The sequence below is a fragment of the Chiloscyllium punctatum genome, chromosome 25, assembly GCF_047496795.1.
Source record: "Chiloscyllium punctatum isolate Juve2018m chromosome 25, sChiPun1.3, whole genome shotgun sequence".
Lineage (NCBI taxonomy): Eukaryota > Metazoa > Chordata > Chondrichthyes > Orectolobiformes > Hemiscylliidae > Chiloscyllium > Chiloscyllium punctatum.
The window spans coordinates 55,463,106-55,484,172 of NC_092763.1; the positions used below are offsets into that span (position 1 = coordinate 55,463,106).

Consider the following 21,067-nt stretch of genomic DNA (forward strand, 5'->3'; position numbering starts at 1 on the left):
AGGATCAAGGAAAACCCTAAAGCTTTCTATAGGTGTGTCAGGAATAAAAGAATGACTAGAATAAGATTAAGGCCAGTCAAGGACAATAGTGGGAAGTTGTGCATGGAATCTGAGGAGATAGGAGAGCCTCTAAATGAATATTTTTCTTTAGTATTCACACAGGAAAAAGACAATGTTTTTGACAGGACAATACGGAGGTACAGGCTAATGGACCAGATGGGATTAAGTTTCATAAGGAGGATGTGTTTGCAATTCTGGAAAGTGTGAAAATAGATATGATTTGGAGATGCTGGTGTTGCACTGGGGTGTACAAAGTTAATAATCACACAACACCAGGTTATAGTCCAACAGGTTTAATTGGAAGCACACTAGCTTTCGGAGCGACATTCCTTCATCAGGTGATAGTGGAGGGCTCGATCGTAACACAGAATTTATAGCAAAAATTTACAGTGTGATGTAACTGAAATTATACATTGAAAAATTGATTGTCTGTTAAGCCTTTCATCTGTTACAATACAGTGATAGTTTCACTTCTTTCATGTGTAAATCACAAAACCTTTTTTTTTAAAGTTGCATTCTCGGGTTAACTGTTAACAATGGTGATAGCTAGACAATTAAACCTATTGGACTATAACCTGGTGTTGTGTGATTTTTAACTTTGAAAACAGGTAAGTCACCTGGCTGGATGGGATTTATCCTAGGATACCCTGGGAAGTCAGGGAGGAGATTGCAGAGCATTTGGCTTTGATCTTTATTTCAGCATTGTCTACAGGAATAGTGCCAGAAGACTGGAGGATAGCAAATGTTGTCCCCTTGTTCAAGAAGGGCAGTAGAGATGTCCTCGACAATTGTAGACCAGTGAGCCTTACTTAGGTTGTGGGTAAAGTGTTGGAAATGATTATAAAATATTGGATTTATAATCATTGAGAAAGAAATAGTTTGATTAAGGATAGTCAACCCGGTTTTGTGAAGGGTAGGTTGTGCCTCACAAGCCTTATTGAGTTCTTTGAGAAGGTGACCAAACAGGTGGATGAGGGTAAACCTGTTGATGTGGTGTCCATGGATTTCAGTAAATAATTTGATAAGGTTCCCCATGATAAGCTATTGCAGAAAGTATGAAGGCATGGGATTGAGGGTGATTTAGTAGTTTGGATCAGAAATTGGCTAGTTGTAAGAAGACAGAGAGTGGTGGTTGATGGGAAGTGTTCATTCTGGAATTCAGTTACTAGTGATGCACCCCAAGGATCTGTTTTGAGGCTGCTGCTATTTGTCATTTTTATAAATGACCTGGATGAGAGTGTAGAAGGATGGGTTAGTAAATTTACGGATGACACTAAGGTCGGTGGCGTTGTGGATAGTGTGGAAGGATGTTGCAGGTTACAGAGGATAATAGATAAGCTGCAGAGCTGGGCTGAGAGGTGACAAATGGAGTTTAATGTGGAAAAGTGTGAAGTGATTCACTTTGGAAGGAGCAACGGGAATACAGAATACTGGGCAAATGGTAAGATTCTTGATAGTGTGGATGAGCAGAGATCTCGGTGTCCATGTACATAGATCCCTGAAAGTTGCTACCCAGATTGATAGGGTTGTTAAGAAGGAACATAGTATGTGAGCTTTTATTCGTAGAAGGATTGGGTTTCAGAGTAATGAGGTCATGTTGCATCTGTACAAAACACTGGAGCAGTCGCACTTGGAGTATTGCGCACAGTTCTCATTGTCATATTATTGGAAGGATGTGGAAGCATTGGAAAAGGTGTAGAGGAGATTTACCAGGATGTTGTCTGCTATGGAGGGAAGGTCTTATGAGGAAAGGCTGGGAGACTTGAGGCTGTTTTCATTAGAGAGAAGGAGGTTGAGAGGTGACTCAAAAGAGACACACAAGATGAACACAAGATTAGATAGGGTGAACAGTGAGACCCTTTTTCCTCGATGGTGATGGCTAGCATGAGGGGACATAGCTTTAAATTGAGGGGAGATAGATGTAGGACAGATGTCAGAGGTAGGTTTAGATTAGATTAGATTACTTACAGTGTGGAAACAGGCCTTTCAGCCCAACAAGTCCACACCGACCCGCCAAAGCGCAACCCATCCATACCCCTACATTTACCCCTTACCTAACACTACGGGCAATTTAGCATGGCCAATTCACCTGACCTGCACATCTTTGGACTGTGGGAGGAAACCGGAGCACCCGGAGGAAACCCACGCAGACACGGGGAAAACGTGCAAACTCCACACAGTCAGTTGCCTGAGGCGGGAATTGAACCCGGGTCTTTGGCGCTGTGAGGCAGCAGTGTGAACCACTGTGCCACTGTACCACCATGCCACCCACTCAGAGAATGCCCTGGCTACAACTGTAATAGACTCGCCGAATTTAGGGCTTTTAAATAGTCATTGGATAAACATATGGATGGTAATGGAACAGTGTAGGTTATGTGGGTTTCAGATTGCTTTCACAGATTGGTGCAACATCAAGGATCGAAGGGCCTGTATTGCACTGCAATGTTTTATGTTCTATGGATTCTGTGTAGTTGCAGGAGATGCATGAATGCCTCCATGCAGAAAGCAACCTGGCAGAAGCAGGGCCTGGGAGAGATATCTTGGACCCCAGTACTGCTCCTGACTCAGCCTCCAAGTGGGGGACAGGGTGAGGTGCAGAGACAGTTTGTAATTTTGGAGGATGCAATGAGTGAGAGTCATTGAGTGGTCATAATGTATATAACTATGAGGATTGTAGTGCAGTGGAAGAGTTTGGCTCAACCACCTTCAGCTGCTTTATCAATGACCTTCCATCCATCATAGGGTCAGAAGTGGGAATGTTCACTGACAATTGCACAACGTTCAGCATCATCCAAAATTTCTCAGATACTGAAGCTGTCCATGTTCAAATGTAACAAAATCTGGATAATATTCAGTCTGAGGCTAAGAAGTGACAAGTAACATTCATGCCACTCAAATATCAGGCAATGACCATCACCAATAAGTACAAGACGCATTGCAGAGATTCACCAAAGATCATCAGATAGCACCTTCCAAACCAACAGCTACTTCCATCTAGAAGGACAAGGGCAACTAATAAATGGGAACACAACCACCTGCAAGTTGCTCTCCAAACTATTTACCATCGTGACTTGAAAATATATCACTATTCCTTTACTGTCACTGGGTCAAAATCCTGGAATTCCTTCCCTAATGGTATTGTGGATCAACCCACAGCAGGTGCACTGTAGCGGTTCAAGAAGGCAGCTCCCCACCCTTCTCAAGGGCAACAAGGATAGGCAATAAATGCTGACCCAGCTAGTAACACCCACATCCCAGGGATAATTAAAAAAAAGACCAAAACTGCACACAGTATTCGCAATCTGCTCTTAACAGTACCCTGTATAACTCAAGCAGAACATTCTTACTTTTATATTCAACTCCTCTTGTAATGAAGGATAGCATTCCATTCGCCATCTTGACAACATGTACCTACATAACAACCTGTTGTGACTCATGTATTAGCATATCAAAATCACTCTACACTTCAGACTTCCTCAGTCTTTCTCAATGTAAATGTTACCCTGCTTTTGCACTCTTTCTGCTAAAATGAAAAGCTTCACTTTTCCCACATTATGCTCCATCTGGCAGATTTTTTTCCCACTCATCAACTTAACTACATCCATCTGTAGCTACCAGACATCACGATTGCAATGTACTTTTTCACCCATCTTGGTGTTATCAGTGAATTTAATGACCCTGCCTTCACTTGCCTCATCTGTTTGTTGAAATATGTTGTAAAAAGTTGAAGCCCTGGCACAGATCCCCATCAAGCAGCTCATCCAATTCCTATGCAGGGGTTTAGCCATCTCATGATCCAACCATGTCCCTGCAGTCTGAGCATTGGGCTAGAATCAGTTCTGCAAGTCAAATGCAAGCAGTCTAGGAATTATAGGTAGGTCAGTTGAGATGTTGTGGAGACATTCGTCTGGGGTGGTGTGAACCAATATGGAATTACAGCAGCCCATGATTGGGTGGGCTAGTGTTTTGTACATTGAGACAAAGAGAGAAATTAACTGTGATGGAATGCATTTGAAATACACTCAATGGGAATGCATGAGCAGGAGAGCTGATAAAGTGTCCCCATTGGGTGAGGAGGAAGCACAGGGACAGGGTGAGGTGCAGAGACAGTTCGTAATTTTGGAGGATGCAATGAGTGATTGAGTGGTCATGATGTATAGAACAATGAGGATTTGTAGTGCAGTGGAAGAGTTTGAGTGAGTGATGGCCCTCACTACTCACTCAAGGAGCAGGGGGAGCAGAGAAAACATTCTAGTGCTTTCACTGCTGCAGGGCAAAGAAGATCAGCAGCTTTCTTACTGTACTGTTGAGCATCGGTTCACTACAATTTGTGTCCAGATTGCTCTTTCTATCCAGCATAGCTTGGTCCAGTGGTCTGGCCTCCTGTGGTGGTCAGCTGATAAGAAGACTTCATTTCCTTCTCTCCATCAACTTGTCCTCCAAAACATCCAGGACCTGTCTCTGAAGTGAGGAGTGAGTTCTCATTTCTTCTGGGTAATGTTCCTGACTCAAGCACTGCAGTGAGAGAGGTCATTCTTGACTGGCAGCATCGTTCAAAGCAAATCTGTTCAAATTCAAGGACATGCACAAGCAATCTCCCATGCAGATATAAATAGGTTTCTTTCATATGTGTTTTGAATGGCCAAATCATGTAATCATCAACTCACCAATACTTCTTTTACAGCACTTTCCAAACCTTGACATCTGGAAGGACAATACTAGCAAATGCATGCAGCTGTAACACATGGACTGCAGCAGTCCAAGAAAGCAGCTCTTCATTTCTTTCTCAAGGAAGTTAAGGATAGGCAATAAATGCTGGCCTAGCAACTGATGCCCACATCCTATGAATAAATAAAACAAACATCTAATTTGGACTTCCTGTGATAAAACACATTTCACATTTCACATTTCACATTCCACCGACACTGCAGACTCATTTAATGCATGCTCACAGTGGTTCCACTCTGGATTGCATACACAGTGATGACTTTATTGCAGGTCACATGATCAATGACTGGGATCATCTTGATTTTGTTCGCCAGAAACTCATAGTTGATTCCTATGTTCTGTTTTCTTTCTTTGTGCATTCCCTCCTGATATGTGTCTCCTGTTCACTTTTTTGAATGCATCTATGTGGAACTTCTATCAGACATTAACACACAGAATATAAGTTTTAAAAGAGCCCATTAACTTCTTTGATTCAATGATTGGCTGTTGGTTTGATTAACATACTCCCAAATTGTCATCCAGTGCCTTTGTCATACGGAACTTCTTCCCAACCCATGATTTAATCAGCTTCTACTGATTTCAACTAGTTCACTGTGATTAAAGGTTTTATTCAACTCAAGTTGTTCTATTCAATTAGCAGTATCATTACAATTAATAAATATCAATGTAATTAACAAGTATTGCACCTTTCTAGTTTCCACACAACAAACAGTGCTTTGAACTCACTGCCTCTGCATTACACATTTCCTTACATACCTAAACTGATAATTTGATTGAGTGCATTCAATTAGTGGTGAAGCCCACACAACAGCCACTCAGTTCCACTATCTGACACAGGTGCTTAGCTGCCCAGTCATGAAATCCAAAAATCCCAAGTCATTAACAATATCAGTCTGCTTCACATTTAGCAGGGTAGATGGGTTGCTGAATGCCAGGGAAGTTATGTTTCCAGTGCCTGCTAGTGGGATCTTTGATCAGTCTCTGTTAATGCAGAAAGACCTGACACTATTGGCTATTTGGTGAAATGATTCAATCTCTGGATCCGATCAACATGAAGGAACTGTCATTGACTTTGGCGAATATTCAAGTGCTCCAGACTCCAATCAAAAAGAAACCAGAAACCCTAGCTCTTGTATCTATCAAGGAGAATTAGGAGAGATTTGTATATATTGATGCACCTGACTGCCGTAAAATTTCCACCACCTATAACTAAAACCAAATCCTAAATGAAGGCTGACAAATTCAGAACAATAGATGATTTAAGAATTAATTTGTGTTAGTCCAATGCTCTACAATCATTTTGCTATAATTTTAGTGTTTCTTTCCTTCTATGTATACTGTGTCTACATAATTAGCATGTGATTGACATTAATCGTGTTCTTAGTTACTGCATTGCTGTGATAAAACAAATGAAATCCTGATGCCACAGCTACCTGTGTATATGTCCTTTCTGTCAGATACTCTGGTAGAAAAGATGGACTGTTTTTCAATCGTTGCTACAGTCTAGTCACTTTACACTATGAATGATTGAAATAAATCCTATTGCACAACAGGAAATATCCGCTTTTGCTTAAAGCAAAGTGCCTTTCAAAAATTCTTCCTTAATGTTTCTGTATCCTCTAAGTCCAGTGGTGTAGTGTGCCCTCTACTGGCTTACATCCCATTAACAGAAGCTCTCACTGCGATTGCACAAGCTACTCATTTGAAAGAGATCCCTGGCTGGATTTCAATTTTCTTGATGTCAATTTGATTATGACACCAGTGATCTGCGGAACACCAGTGTATCATCAAACAGGCTAAGTGACCAACCACATAGAAGAATTCTCACGAATAAAGTAGGAACCATTTGTCCTGAATTTTCCAATGGCCAGATAATCATTTTTGCAGCATAGACTAGATGTGCACATTGGGACCTTGCAGAATCCTACACAGTGCAGACTCCAAGGGAAATGCAGAGGAAGTTGGAAATTCCACGAGATAATTCTCCTGCGCCTGGAATGTTCCTAAAATATCAATATAAAATGGTGAATTTGGAGTGTTCTGATACAGTTAATATTTACCCAGGAAATATTAAAGTGGATCCCAAAATAGCTCACACACACTCAACTACATTTCCTCTGAGCCCTTACACCCTCTAGCTCCCAAGTGACCCCTCACCCCTACCCTCTTTCTCTTTCCTCTTGCCTGACATGACAGCCAGCAGCCACCAGCCCAAAAGCCTGCATAGCCACTTGACCCCTTTCACCCCTACTTACATTATTACTCAATTAGTTATCTGGACCTTTCTCATCTTGGCACCCCATCACAAAGGTGGTCTAACCACTTGACATCCTAATTACCTGGCACTCCACATACCTGGTACCCTAACATCTGACCCCTAAGCCTCCTACGCACCTGGTTTAACTGGCACTCTACTAGTCTAGCACCTTCACCATCTGGAATCCTGGCTCCCTACCCACTTTGCACCCAAACCTCACACTTAACATTTCACAGGACCTGTCAAAGCAGCTATCTGTGCTGCTGGACATTGAAATCATAGAATATGGAACTATTGACAGAAAATAGAGGGTATAGTTTACCTTCCCCTGACTGTCCAATGAGGACATAGTTAGATTAAAGGTGCATGATCTGTGACTGGAATCTTTGGCCCGGAATGTGGAGCTTCTTTCTATTGCTTAATTAATAAGTAGTAGCAAAGTGACAATCTGACTATAATTGCCAATGTTTGGAAAATCTAATCCAAATTATCCGTAATATTTTTAAGAATTTTGCAGACTGTAAAATTAGGGTAAATTATATTTTAATCAAACATTTATTTGAATAGCCATGGAGTATTTTTATCCTAATGCAAAAACTTACCAATGTATAAATATGAGATTATTTTTTCAGGGCAAATCAATTGTTCAGCAACAATAATGATTAACTACATGAATAAAAATCTAGCTATACTTCAAGCACCAAGAAATACCTTTCACATGAGTTTTTACAAGTATAGTAATAGTGCAAAACAGTTCAAATTCATACCAATTCAGAGATTCCTAATCTTTCAACGATAAAGACTTCAAAAGTGCACAAACAGAGGAATCGGACATCACTGACAGTAACATCTGAATTTTCACATCTAATTTCATGTGCAGATGCCAGAAGTTGCTGTCAGTTTCACAAAGTAATGACAACAGTTTTGAGATCACTACAGCTGTGTTTATCATGCCTCATTGAATGGTATGAAAACAATCTTTGCTATTATACCAGGCTCACCTGTTATACACCTAAAATAATTTCTGTCTCTATTGCAATCAATGTACATAAAAAATTGGGTAAATTGTGCAATGGGAAGCTGATTGGAAATAATTAGTTTTATGCCACCATCAGAAGTTAAAGGTGGCTTCGGAGAATTAGTCACTGGTAACAGGTTATCTCTATGAACAAACAGATATCTGGTAGATACAGCAAAACAAACATAGAGGCGTTGATTTCTTGATTGGCAGGGTACAGGTAGTGATGGGGCTTATAGTGGGTATTTTTTTGTTTCTCATTTCATATATTTAATATTTTGAGCATAGGTAAAGGAAGAATGCTTGTTGAAGCTTGATGATTACACCAAATTATAAGAATAGCAAAGTCTGCTGCAGACTACACAAGGACGTAGATCTTTATTTAATAGATTCCCTACAGTGTGGAAACAGGCCCTTCAGCCCACTCAGTCCATACCAACCCACCCCGATCCATTTCCCTCTAACTAATGCACCTAACACTATGGGTAATGTAGCATGGCCAATTCGCTGGCCAGCACATCTTTGGACTGTGGGAGGAAACCGGAGCACACCCACACAGACACAGGGAGAATGTGCAAACTCCACACAGACAGTCACCTGAGGTCAGAATCAAACCTGGGACCCTGGTGCTGTGAGGCAGCAGTGCTAACCACAGAGCCACCATGCCATCCTATTTAAACAGTGGGTAAATGGGTGGTTCAATGCAGAAAAATGTGAACCATTGACCTTCAGAAACAAAAATGAAAACAAAAAAATGGTGCTGATAACACCAAGTTCATGGGTTCAGTCCCCGTACGGGCCAACTTGTTTGGGTGGCATGGTGGCACAGTGGTTAGCACTGCTGCCTCACAGTGCCAGAAACCTGGGTTCAATTCCCGCCTCAGGCAACTGTCTGTATGGAGTTTGCACATTCTCTCTGTGTCTGCGTGGGTTTCTTCCAGGTGCTCCGGTTTCCTCCCACTGGCCAATAGACAATAGGTGTAGGAGTAGGCCATTCTGCCCTTCGAGGAGAAAGTGAGGACTGCAGATGCTGGAGATGAGAGCTGAAAGTGTGTTGCTGGAAAAGCCTAGCAGGTCAGGCAGCATCCAAGGAGCAGGAGAATCGACGTTTCGGGCATGAGCCCTCCCTCAGGAATGAGGAAAGTGTACCCAGCAGGCTAAGATAAAAGGTAGTGAGGAGGGACTTGGAGGAGGGGCGTTGGAAATGCAATAGGTGGAAGGAGGTTAAGGTGAGGGTGATAGGCCGGAGTGGGGGTGGGGGTGGAACCCTCCAACCAGAAGGGATAAACTCAGATTTCTCCAGTTTCCTCATTTCCTCTCCCCCCACCTTGTCTCAATCCCAACCCTCGAACTCAGCACCACCTTCCTTAACTGCAATCTTCTTCCTGACCTCTCCGCCCCCACCCCCACTCCGGCCTATCACCCTCACCTTAGCCTCCTTCCACCTATCGCATTTCCAACGCCCCTCTCCCAAGTCCCTCCTCACTACCTTTTATCTTAGCCTGCTTGGCACACTTTCCTCATTCCTGAAGAAGGGCTCATGCCCGAAATGTCGATTCTCCTGGTCCTTGGATGCTGCGCTTTTCCAGCAACACATTTTCATTCTGCCCTTCGAGCCTGCACCACCATTCAATATGATCATGGCTGATCATTCTTAATCAGTATCCTATTCCTGCCTTATCTCCATAATCCTTGATTCCATTATCCTTGAGAACTCTATCCAACTCTTCCTTAAATGAATCCAGAGACTGGGCCTCCACTGCCCTCTGTAGCAGAGCATTCCACACAGCTACCACTTTCTGGGTGAAGACGTTTCTCCTCATCTCTGTCCTAAATGGTCTACCATGTATTTTAAGCTGTGTCCTCTGGTTCGGCACTCACCCATCAGCGGAAACATGTTTCCTGCCTCCAGAGTGTCCAATCCTTTAATAATCTAATATGTCTCAATCAGATGCCCTCTCAGTCTTCTAAACTCAAGGGTATACAATCCCAGTCGCTCCAGTCTTTCAGCCATGTTAAATTGCCCATCATGTTAGGTGAAGGGGTAAATGTAGGGGAATGGTCTGGGTGGGTTGCTCTTCAGAGGGTCGGTGTGGACTTGTTGGGCCGAAGGGCCTGTTTCCATACCGTAAGTAATCTAATCTAAAATGAAAGGAAATATACTCAAAACAATAATATAACAGAGCAGAAAAACAGAAAAAAATCTCAGGGTTTTACTTTGCTTTTATATTCAATATACTATAAGAAATGGTGTTGAATTTGTGTGAGACATTGTTTAGCTGCATGTATTATGTATTATGTCCAATACAGAATGTGCAATTTAGAATTGGTATCAAAGTCACATAATGAAGACAATGGGGACTGCAGGTGCAGGAGAAGTCAAAGTTGATAAAGCGTGGCACTGGAAAAGGCACAGCAGGTCAGGCAGCATCCAAGGAGCAAGAGAGTTGACGTTTCAGGCAGGACCCTTCTTCAGAACCCTGAAAAAGGATCCTGCCCAAAACATCGACTCTTGCTCCTTGGGCGTTGCCTGACCTGCTGTGCCTTTTCCAGTGCCATGCTTTATCAAGTCAATAAATGAATCCAGCAAAAATTAATCCATTTAAACTCGCAATGAAAAGTTAAAGTTAGAAAGATTAGCTTAGTTTTTGTTCATCAAAACACAAGTTTTCACCATTCTAGATTTTTTTTTGAAGAGTACAAATGCTTTTAGACTGAACTGGCAGGATTTTATGCTGTGTAACAAATTAGTACCAAAGGGACACAGGCTTATTCTCAGAAAGTACAGCTTTTCAACTCAAGGACAAGTTTGGACATAGAATGCTTCACCGCTGGTGACTATTGAAGCAATCAGTTAAACATTTGTTGCATAAGTAGTTGAAAACAACAAATCTAAACTGATGGGATAAGTGAAGGGAAAGTGAAATTAGAGAAGTTAGCACCACAGGATAATGCCAGTGGAGGCCCCATGAGGCAATTGCTCTCTTCCAGCTTTGTAACTTTCCAAGATTCAACTACCACAAGATAGTCACAAAAGATCATTCTTAAAGGAGTGCTAAAACATGCACATGTGAAAAATTGATTTTTATTTTTCTCATAAGCAATATTTTGCATTCTTAACAGTTAGAAGGGGAAGTTCATAGCCAAAATTACTTTTCTCAAAAGTATTTTAAGCTAGGCTGTTTATTTCAGTTTCTGTTTTTATTGGTGGCCTGCTTTATCCAGCTATTCTGGTTTGGTTGCATTCACAAGGCAGAAGAATGTACTGTATTCAATGATAACTTGCTAGCTTTTAATTTGCATGAATTGAAAGTGCATTTAAATAATCCTCGAGTTGAGTACTTCAAACTGAATTCTTGAGAGGTATCCTTGGTTGCTCGAGATTGAGAGCACTTCAGCTTGATGGAAATCTGATGGCACATTGGAACAAATCACAGACGGCTGGAGAAAATGCAGAAACAACATAGGAGCTGAGTTTTTAAAAAAGGCATGAAAAATGTATGACTGTAATAAAAAAATTCCTTTCCCTTTTCAGGGAATAGGAACAATGGGCTTTGATTATGTTATCTAACCAAATTAAGAGTAAGTTAGAGCATTGTCAGACTTACTTGTTCTACCAATGCCCATAGATATAGATTTTGCATCTTTATGTTCGTGTACAATTTATAGTGTTAAGAGATAAAGGAAGGAGAATTATTACCTTTACCTCTTTTTGAAAAGACAAAAGAGAATCACGTGCATTGTAATAGCACTTTTCATGACCATACCTACCTCAAAGTGTTGTACAGTTAATGATGTATAGTAGGGGATTATATATTCAGCATTTAAAGTGGTTCCTCAGGTTAAGAAGTTTTCATGTTCAGCAAGTTAGTTGCAGTTACAGGGTCCTAAATTGTGCAATTTTTGTCAGACCAGGGTTGGATGTGGGAGAGGGTCAAGCCCACTGATCCTGTAAACAAGTCCTAGGTGACCAAGTGACAGGCGAGTGCTCAAGTGAGCTGGTCAGAGGCCCACTTTGGTTCCCCACAAATTTCTCCCAACTGCAACAAAAATGGTAAGGCCCTCTAAACCTATCCTCTCACAACAGCTGATTCCCACATATTCCCAATGACCTCTCATACTCACCATGCCAACGTAATGCTCCCTAGTTATTTCCCTTGACCCTTCAATCTATGCATGCCAATTTACTGACAATGTACCACTTCCGTGCCCATCCATTGTCTACTTGTGAATGAAACATATACAAATACCTCGTGTTAACTGTACACCAACTCAGCAATGTTCTTTCATAAAAAAGATACTGTTCCAACAATTTCATAAAAATGATAATTTTAGATTATTAATTGTCAATAACAGAGACTTCAAACATTTAATAACTCAATTTTGCCCAAATAAACATTGAGACATTAACAAACATTATCACACAAAGTAAAAAAAATTAACCAAAATATGTCAGTGAAATAAAATCAATAATTCACTTGGCAAAATCCAGTCCCTAAAGTACACCATTTGCTCTAAAATGCTTTGCTTCACCCAGTGACCGTGAAAAGTCTTATATAAAAGCATCTCCTTTTTCTCTCATTGACAAAAGAGAAAGATAGTAGTCCTTTTTCCTTCTCTCACCTCTTACCACCGTGAATTATACATTAACGTAAAGGTGTATGATGCATAAGTCTATGAATATCAGTAAAACTAGAAGCCTGCAAAAACAGTCAACTAGTTCACCAAAACTTTCCCACACAGTTATGCCCCAGGCATTTATTTGCTGATGTGTAGAATTTGTAACACTATATAATCTTTCAAAGATAAAAAGATTAATGCACATGGTCAATTCTGTTCTATCAGCCTCCTCCCAATCAGCTCGGAAGTAACGAAAGACATTGTTAATAGTGCTGTCAAATGAAATCTATTTAATATGAATAAGCTCACTGCTATTTAGATGCAAGAGCTATTTGGCTCCAGAATGTACTTCACCATTAATCCAGATATAATTCCCAAAAGCAGAATACCAGAGGAGAAATGAGAATGGCTGAATTTGGCAACAACATACTGTGGATGAACTAAGGTCAAAAAGACTCAAAGGGAAACCTTTCAAATACCTGACTTCATATCTGGCTCAAAGCACAACAGATGTGATTGTGTTTTTCATCTCAGCCATGTTCAGCTACTTTATTGATGAACTTCCCTCCATCCCAATGACGATTCATAGTGTTCAGTTCCATTCATAAATCATCTGAGAATGAAATATTCTCACACCAACAGCCACACAACATTTAGTTTGGACCCCAACAAGTATCAGGTAGATTTGTGATGTATATGTGCCCTCCCTTGATCATCAGTGCACCTTGGTTGCAATATACATAATTTGTAAGATACAAAATAGTAGTTTGCCAAAGTTATTTCAACAGCAACTCCCATTCCTGCAACTACAATCACTGAAAAGTAGAAAAATCACGAGAACATTAGCTTGTGTGAATCACATGTTCAGCTTGTGAGTGAAACAACATATATTATTTTTTCTTAATTGTCAGTGGGTCAAAATGGATGCAGCAAGAGCACTAGGCCTGAAATGGTTTAAGGAGAACTTCCATGATCACCTTTTTAGACCAATTAAGAATGAGGAATACATGAAAACATGCCATCCAAAAATAATGTTTTAGAAACACTAAAATAGCTGTCATTTTAGCTGTTAGGAGATATCTGCTTCCAAAAGTGAATTATTTAGTACAATGCAAATTATTGCATCTATCAGTTCCACATTCATGGCAGCATCTGATTCAGGACAAACCCCAAAGCTCAGAGTGTGCAGCAAACATAATCTACTTGTGTATATATTGGCCCTAGTTTTGCAATGGCAGCAATCTACATGCCTAGAGCTGCTGGCCGTTTGAATCAAGTTGCCCCAAACCATACTGAGCTGACTATCTCATTTTGCATAGTCAGCTAATTTGAATAACAGAATCAGCTCCCGGCACAGTTCTGGCTCTGCACCAATAGCTATTAAAATTAAGTAATAACACAAAAGTAACATTAGCCTTAAAGGGATATGGTTGGAAAAATGTTCCAGCTTTTGTAAAGAGTCAAATGGATTTTAAGTTCTTGTCAGCCCATGCCAAGGCTGTGCAGGGTGGTGGAATAAATTGTCCTTGACACAACATAAAGTGAAATGAAATAGAGTTAATGACCAAGTAATGGAGAAGAGTGGAATCCAACCTCATTTGTGGATTCTAAAGTGGGTGTACAGTGAGTATGAGCAGCAGAGATGAGTCAGGACAATTTTCATAGGGAACAGAAATGCATTTTCCTGTGGGGAACTGACAACCACTCTTGCTCAAAGTACCATTTTTAATGCTCTGATAATTAGACACCCAGAAAGGAACAGGAAACTGTCTCCTAGAGAGTGGTGAACATGTTGCAACCAAGGATACAGTCACTTTTTTGATGTTTCTGTAGGTAAATAATTGATAATTGTCAACAGATCAGATGGCATACAAAATTAAAACTGGGAAATCAGGCATGTACATAACTGACCTCTCATTTTCTACCTTCTGTAAGCTGGAGATCATTCTAAATTCTGTCACCTGTGTACTTGTCTGCATTAGGTTCCACCCATCTATTACCCCAGTGCTCACTGACCTACACTGTCGTAATTTGGATTCTAAAATTTGTCCTTGTTTTCAAATTTCTCGGTGTAATTTTTATAATCTGGATCTCCTCCATTCCCATGCCCTCCAAAATATCTGTGTTCTTCTAGTTTTTCCCACTGCGAAGAACTCCAATTTTAATTGCTGTACTCATGGTAGTTATGCTCTTAGTTGTCCAGGCTACAAACTTTGGAATTTCCTGCCTAAACCTCTTTCCATGTTTACCTGATGGAGCCCCAGGCCCTGAAACCCCACTTCTGTAACTTTTGAATATCTTTCCAACTAATGTCTTTATATGACTCTGTGTTATGTTTTACTGACTAATGCTCCTTGGAAGGTACTTTGGGAAATGTTACTACACAATAGTGCTATGTAAGTGTAAGTTATTGTTGAAACTAAAAACTGCAGATGGAGATCTTTCACTTCCATCCATAGTTACAAATCCAAACTGAACATTTATTTTGTTCCAGCAGATGGGAGGAAGTATAAGCAGTGACTATCTGGTCTCCCAGAACTGATACTGAAACAAAATAATGTGGTTTTCTTTTTAATAGATCATGATTATGGAATACCTTTGAAGTGATCAAATCTCCCAAAGAGTTTGCAAGAACACTATAAAGCCAAATATGACACTGAGCCACTTAAGAAGTCATTAAGATACAGATATGGTCAAAGGTTTTATGGAAAGTTGAATATCAGAGGTGACTAGAAGCACCATGAGTACAGCAATTAAAATTGGAGTTCTTCGCAGTGGGAAAAACTAGAAGAACACAGATATTTTGGAGGGCATGGGAATGGAGGAGATACAGATTATAAAAATTACACCAAGAAATTTGAAAACAAGGACAAACTTTAGAATCCAAATGTTGCTTAACCAGACGACAGTGTGGGTCAGTGAGCACTAGGGTAATAGATGGGTGGAACCTAATGCAGACAAGTACACAGGTGACAGAATAGGCTTTATGGAGTATCTTAGGTGTAGAAGGGTAGGGAGAGAATTCCAGAGAGATTTGGACTGAAGTAGCTGAGTGCATCATTGGTATACCAATTATAATTGGGAATGCAGGAGAGGCTAGATTTACAGGAGGGCAGATACCTCAGATGTTTGTGGACCTAAAGATGTTTAGAGAGCAGGGTGGAGATGATTATATGAAAAAATTTGAAATCGAGACTAAAGATTTTAAAATGGAGGCATTACCAAATTGGGAGCCAGTGTAAGTGAGTAAATGCAGGGGGTGATGACTGAAAAGGGCTTTTTGAGAAGTAAGACATGAGCAGCACAGATCTGAGTGAGCTCAGGTTTTATGGAAAGTTGAATATCAGAGGTGACTAGAAGCACCTTGAAATAGTTAAACCTAGAGGTATCAAAGACATGGCTAAAGACTTCAGGTGCAGAGCATTCGGGTGAAGATGGACACAATATAGTCTTGGCAGTAGACTCGCTTGGAGAATGAGTGGATACATGGTCAGAACTTCACCTCAGGGTTCAGCAAAACACTAATGTTGTGTTTGTTCTAGTTCAACCCAAGATAGCTGTCAGGGAGAAGCTTGGCATCTATGACTAAGGACTGATTTTTTTTGTCTGGAATTGACAATAATAGATTTAGCCTTCCTGATATTTACACTGAGAAATGTTCTGCTCTCCTGGTAATGGGTGTTTGGCAAGTAAGGGACAATGGAGGGATCAAGAGTGATGTTTGAGCATTAAACAGGATGTACCCATAGAATCTGATGCTGTATTTCCAGATACATCTTTTTCTTTTGGTGCCCCCCTTCCCTCGGGTTAAATATTCCTTAAGAATGTCTTTTATGTGGTATCAACAATGTGTAATTATTCCTAATTTCTTTGTTTAAAACTTTCATTTACCTAGGTTTGACAGTGATGGTCACCTGACGAATGTGACTTTTCCAACTGGCCAAGTCAGCAGTTTCTATCGTGAGGTGGACAAGTCGGTGCAAGTGGAAGCAAATCTATCCAACAGAGAGAATTTTGCTATTACAGCCAACTTCTCAGCTACCAATGCTGTATATATTTATAGGCAAGGTAAACCAGACTCTATTCACTGAATACAAAAGTTTCAAACAACACAAGTTGCTTTTAATTTGTAGTGATTTGAATGATCGACTGTAATATTCATACTTATGAGGTAAAATCTTCCTCTGCTCCTGGGAAAGTCTGACCAACGCTTTTGTGGATCAGTCATGTGTGACACCACAAGCTATTTTTGTGTTTTTACTCCGGGATGGAGCTGGCAATGCAGTTTGTAAGCCATGCTTACACCCCTGAGGAGAATGTGTGAGGAAGTGGGCCAATTAGAATGCCCACCTTGCATTTCCAACACAGCATCCCAGCTTCCGCAATGTTTTAATGCAACACGAACCTCATCCTTCACTCCCCACCTATCCACCATGCCAACATATGCTTCTTCTGATCACACATGTCAATCCATGCCACCTCTATGCCATTAATATATACACCTTGCCCCTTCAGATCACTTAGTACTCTCAGCTAGTATACACTATGTATAGTCCTCAGATTCTATGGGACATCAATGGAAATATTTTATATTCCTTCAAAAAAATGCACCATTTAATACCAGCTTCCATTTCATTGATTTGAGGAAGAAAATGCTTTCTGACATATAACAAGACTTGTAATACTGTAACACTGTTCGTTTGTTTCAACAAGCAAGATGCAACATCAATGTGCTATAACAATGTGCTATTACAAATTCTTGAAAGTGTCCTTTATTATCAGGTGAACAGAGAACCTATTGTGCTGAAGCCGAGATGCACTTGAAACTCAGCCATGCATTTCTCATAGCCACATTCTCAAATAATATGCAGCTCTCTGGGAAGAAGAGAGCTGGAGATGTTCATTTTGATTTGAAATCAGGGGGCCTATTTGTCAGTGTAAAGGAATTAGTAGTTGCATTTTATTGCAGGATCAAAACTATTTATTTTTCATCTATTCAACCAGAGCCAGTTAAATCACAGTAGAAAAGATGACAGCGTAGGCTGACAGCAAATCGACTGCAGCAGTTCATGAAAGTAGCTCATCCCTATCTTTCCAAGGGACTTGGGACAGGCACTAGATACCAACTCAGCCAGTGATGCCCACAAGTGAATTTTAAAAAGATGATTCACATTGCTGCCACTCAAGTTCAGTGAAAGAGGGAGTGATTGTTGAAGTGATGAATGTAGTGCCAATCAAGCAGGTCGATTTGTCCTGGGTGATGTCAGGCTTCTTGAATTTTTTTTGAGCTGTAATTGTGGTGATGCATTGGATTGATACAAGTATAAGATTTGCAAAATTGTGCTGTTTTCTTGGAGATATATGGTTACTTTTCAAGTAGAAAATAATACGTTGGTTGAATGCTTGAAGAAATATTAAATTTGACTTGCATTTGGATCAGCTAACATTAATGTTTAGCCTGTAAGAATATAGGTATTTAGTTAAATATAGCTTTAAGCAGTGTAAAGATAGGTTTTAAAAAATCTTGCAAAATGAACTGTCACTATTTAAACTTTCTTCTCTCTAAAGTCTGACACAGACTCAATTATTTTTGTCTTTACACTGAAATGTTTGGTACTGAAATGCTCACAAAGCTAATTTATGATTATTATATGACAATGTGCACGGCTCAGGACTTGAATTGTAATGTGAAAGATAAGTAGAATTACTGATACAGTTGATTTTGTTTTATATTCAAGCAAGATTATTTTTCTGCTATCCATGCCCTCAACATAAGCAGGACTACGATGCATATTGGCAAATCTTGACCTTTTGAATTGGACTGTGATTTTGCAAGCAATGGCTGTGACAATAACATAATACAAAATGTTCCCTTTTCCCCAACAATCCGCAGATGAATTAACTTATTTACTTTCTCTCGATGGAAGATGCCTAACCCCGATCAGCAACAATTCAAAGAAAGCAGGCTGGTTCTTTGAATTTTGTGTTCCATTGTAGTGTACACTTTAAATAGCCAATACATCCTTCTCAGTTTCAGTAAAGCCAGGGAATAACTGTCATGTCATAAATCAAAAGTGAAGTAGAATTGTGGCGTTCTTGTCAATCATTAAACCCACTCCAGCTGTGGGTAACAGTAATGGAAGTGCACTGTGCAGGCCATCTGTCAGTCTGTCAATTTACAACCAATCTATCCATCAGTCCTTTTAAAATTTACATTTAGATTGCTCTGAAATAAAGTTCATAGAGAACTAAAAAGAAATGGATTCACGGCAACTGTTGTACATGTTGCTTAAATTTCTAATGTATCTTCTAAAGTATGTGATTTCATTGCATTTTTTCATGTAGATTGGTTTTATCTGCAATAAAATTAGTGCAGATTTTGTAACAATTTAATAAGCTTTTGCTAAACCTTTCGATCAGTTTTTCATTTCCCATTCATTCTTCTCTCTCAACCTAACCATAGAAACACCGATTGGGATTTTCAACTATACAGAATCCCAGCAGACCTTTGATATGATGCAGGTTCCACCCATTCCAATAGCTCATCTCTACGATCAGGATCTTATAGAGTAGCTTTGTTTAATCGTAACCTAAATTCCAAATTTAATTGTGGAACCTTCTGGGGTGAGAACGAACGGTAAGAGGTTGCAAAATAGGCCTCTCCAAGCTTGGATTGAAGACTGTAATTGTACTTTAAATGTTAAAGCCCCCGACCACCACAGAAATTGCACTTGCATGATTGTGTTAAGATTTCTAGGAGGAATTTGACAAGGTGCTATGTAAAAGGTATTGCACAAAATAGGAGCTCATAGTATACGGGTAAAATATTATTGTGGATGGAGCTTGGCTGGCTTGGAGTAAACTAAGTATATAAAATCTAATCTTTTTCCAATTGGCAGGATATGACAAGTAGAGCCCCTAAAGGGTCTATGCTGTGGCCTTAGCTTTTTACAATCAAGGTCTTAGATGAGGGGAGCAAAATATGAAAGCTAATTTTGCAAATGACACAAACATAGATAGAATTATATGTGAAGAACGCTTAGAAAGGCTGCAGGTGAATATACATAGGTTAAGTGAGTAGGTAAAAATGTGGCAGTTGGAATATAATGTGAAAATGGTGAAGTTGTTCACTTCAGCAGGAAGAATAAAAAAACACAGACATAAATTAAATGGAGAATGACTGCAGAATTCAGAGGAGCAGCTGAATCTAGGTGTTCCTGTAAATTAGTCACAAAATGTCAGTGTCCAGGTACAACCAGTAATTAAGAAGGCTAATGGGATGCTATTTTTATAATGAGAGAAACTGAAGATAAATGTAAGGGTGTTGTGCTTACATTATATGGGGCATTGGAGAAACCATGTCTTGAATATCATGTTAACTTTTCCTCTGCTCATTTAAGAAAGGATGTAATTGAATAGGAAGTTAGATTAATACCTGGAATGAGTGGGTTATGTTATGAGGAAACTGTACAGACTGGGCTTGTTATCATTGGAATTTAGGAGTTTAGAAGAGTGAGGGGTGATTTGATTGAAGTATAGAAGATTGTGAACCATCGTGACAAGGTGAATCTGGAAAAGGTGTTTCTAGTTGTGATTATTTTCTGAACTAGTGTTTTAAAAATTAAGTGATGCTGTTTTAGGGCAGAGATGAAGAGGGTTTTCTTTCTCTCTGAGGGTCATGCGACATTGGAACTCTCAGCCATAGAAGATGATGGAGGTGATGCCATTGAATATGTTTAAGGCAGAGTTATATTGAATTTAATGAAGCAAGGGAATCAAAGGCTATCAGAGATGGATGGTTAAAAATCATACAACACCAGGTTATAGTCCAACAGGTTATTTGGAAGCACTAGCTTTCAGAGCGCCACTCCTTCATTACTCAGAAAGCTAGTGCTTCCAAATAAACTTATAGAACATAGAACATAGAACATTACAGCGCAGTACAGGCCCTTCGGCCCTCGATGTTGCACCGCCCTATTATACTAATCTGAAGCACATCTCACCCACACTACTCCATGTACGTCCATATGCCTGTCCAATGACGACTCCAGTGCACCCAAACTTGGCAAATCCACTACCGCCGCAGGCAAAGCACTCCACATCCCCACCACTCTCTGAGCAAAAAAACCACCTCTGACATCCGCCCCACACCCATTCCCCCCCACTCCAAAGCTGTGCCCCCGCATGTGTTTGTATGTACACACCAAGACCTTCCTAGTGTCCAGTATTGTCAATGTTCAAATTATAGAAGTACATTGTTTGTTGTAATACCATTATATGTAAAAGTGAAGTCGCTATAGTCTTACCAGATCATACGGCTGTTCTCTCATTGGAGAGAAACGTCTGGTAGTGGTTTAACCTGAGGGTCACCATGCCTCAGGCAA

General features: G+C 40.1%; 1 protein-coding gene across 5 annotated transcripts in view; it reads left to right on the plus strand.

The window, feature by feature from the left end:
* The window catches only part of tenm1 (teneurin transmembrane protein 1), a 2,368,941-nt gene that overhangs the window by 2,306,472 nt on the left and 41,402 nt on the right, over window positions 1–21,067 (plus strand). For all 5 annotated transcript variants that reach the window (XM_072595290.1, XM_072595294.1, XM_072595295.1 and 2 more), the window contains one exon: window positions 16,579–16,751. In XM_072595290.1, the coding sequence (XP_072451391.1) occupies window positions 16,579–16,751 (173 nt within the window). The remainder of the gene's footprint in view (window positions 1–16,578; window positions 16,752–21,067) is intronic.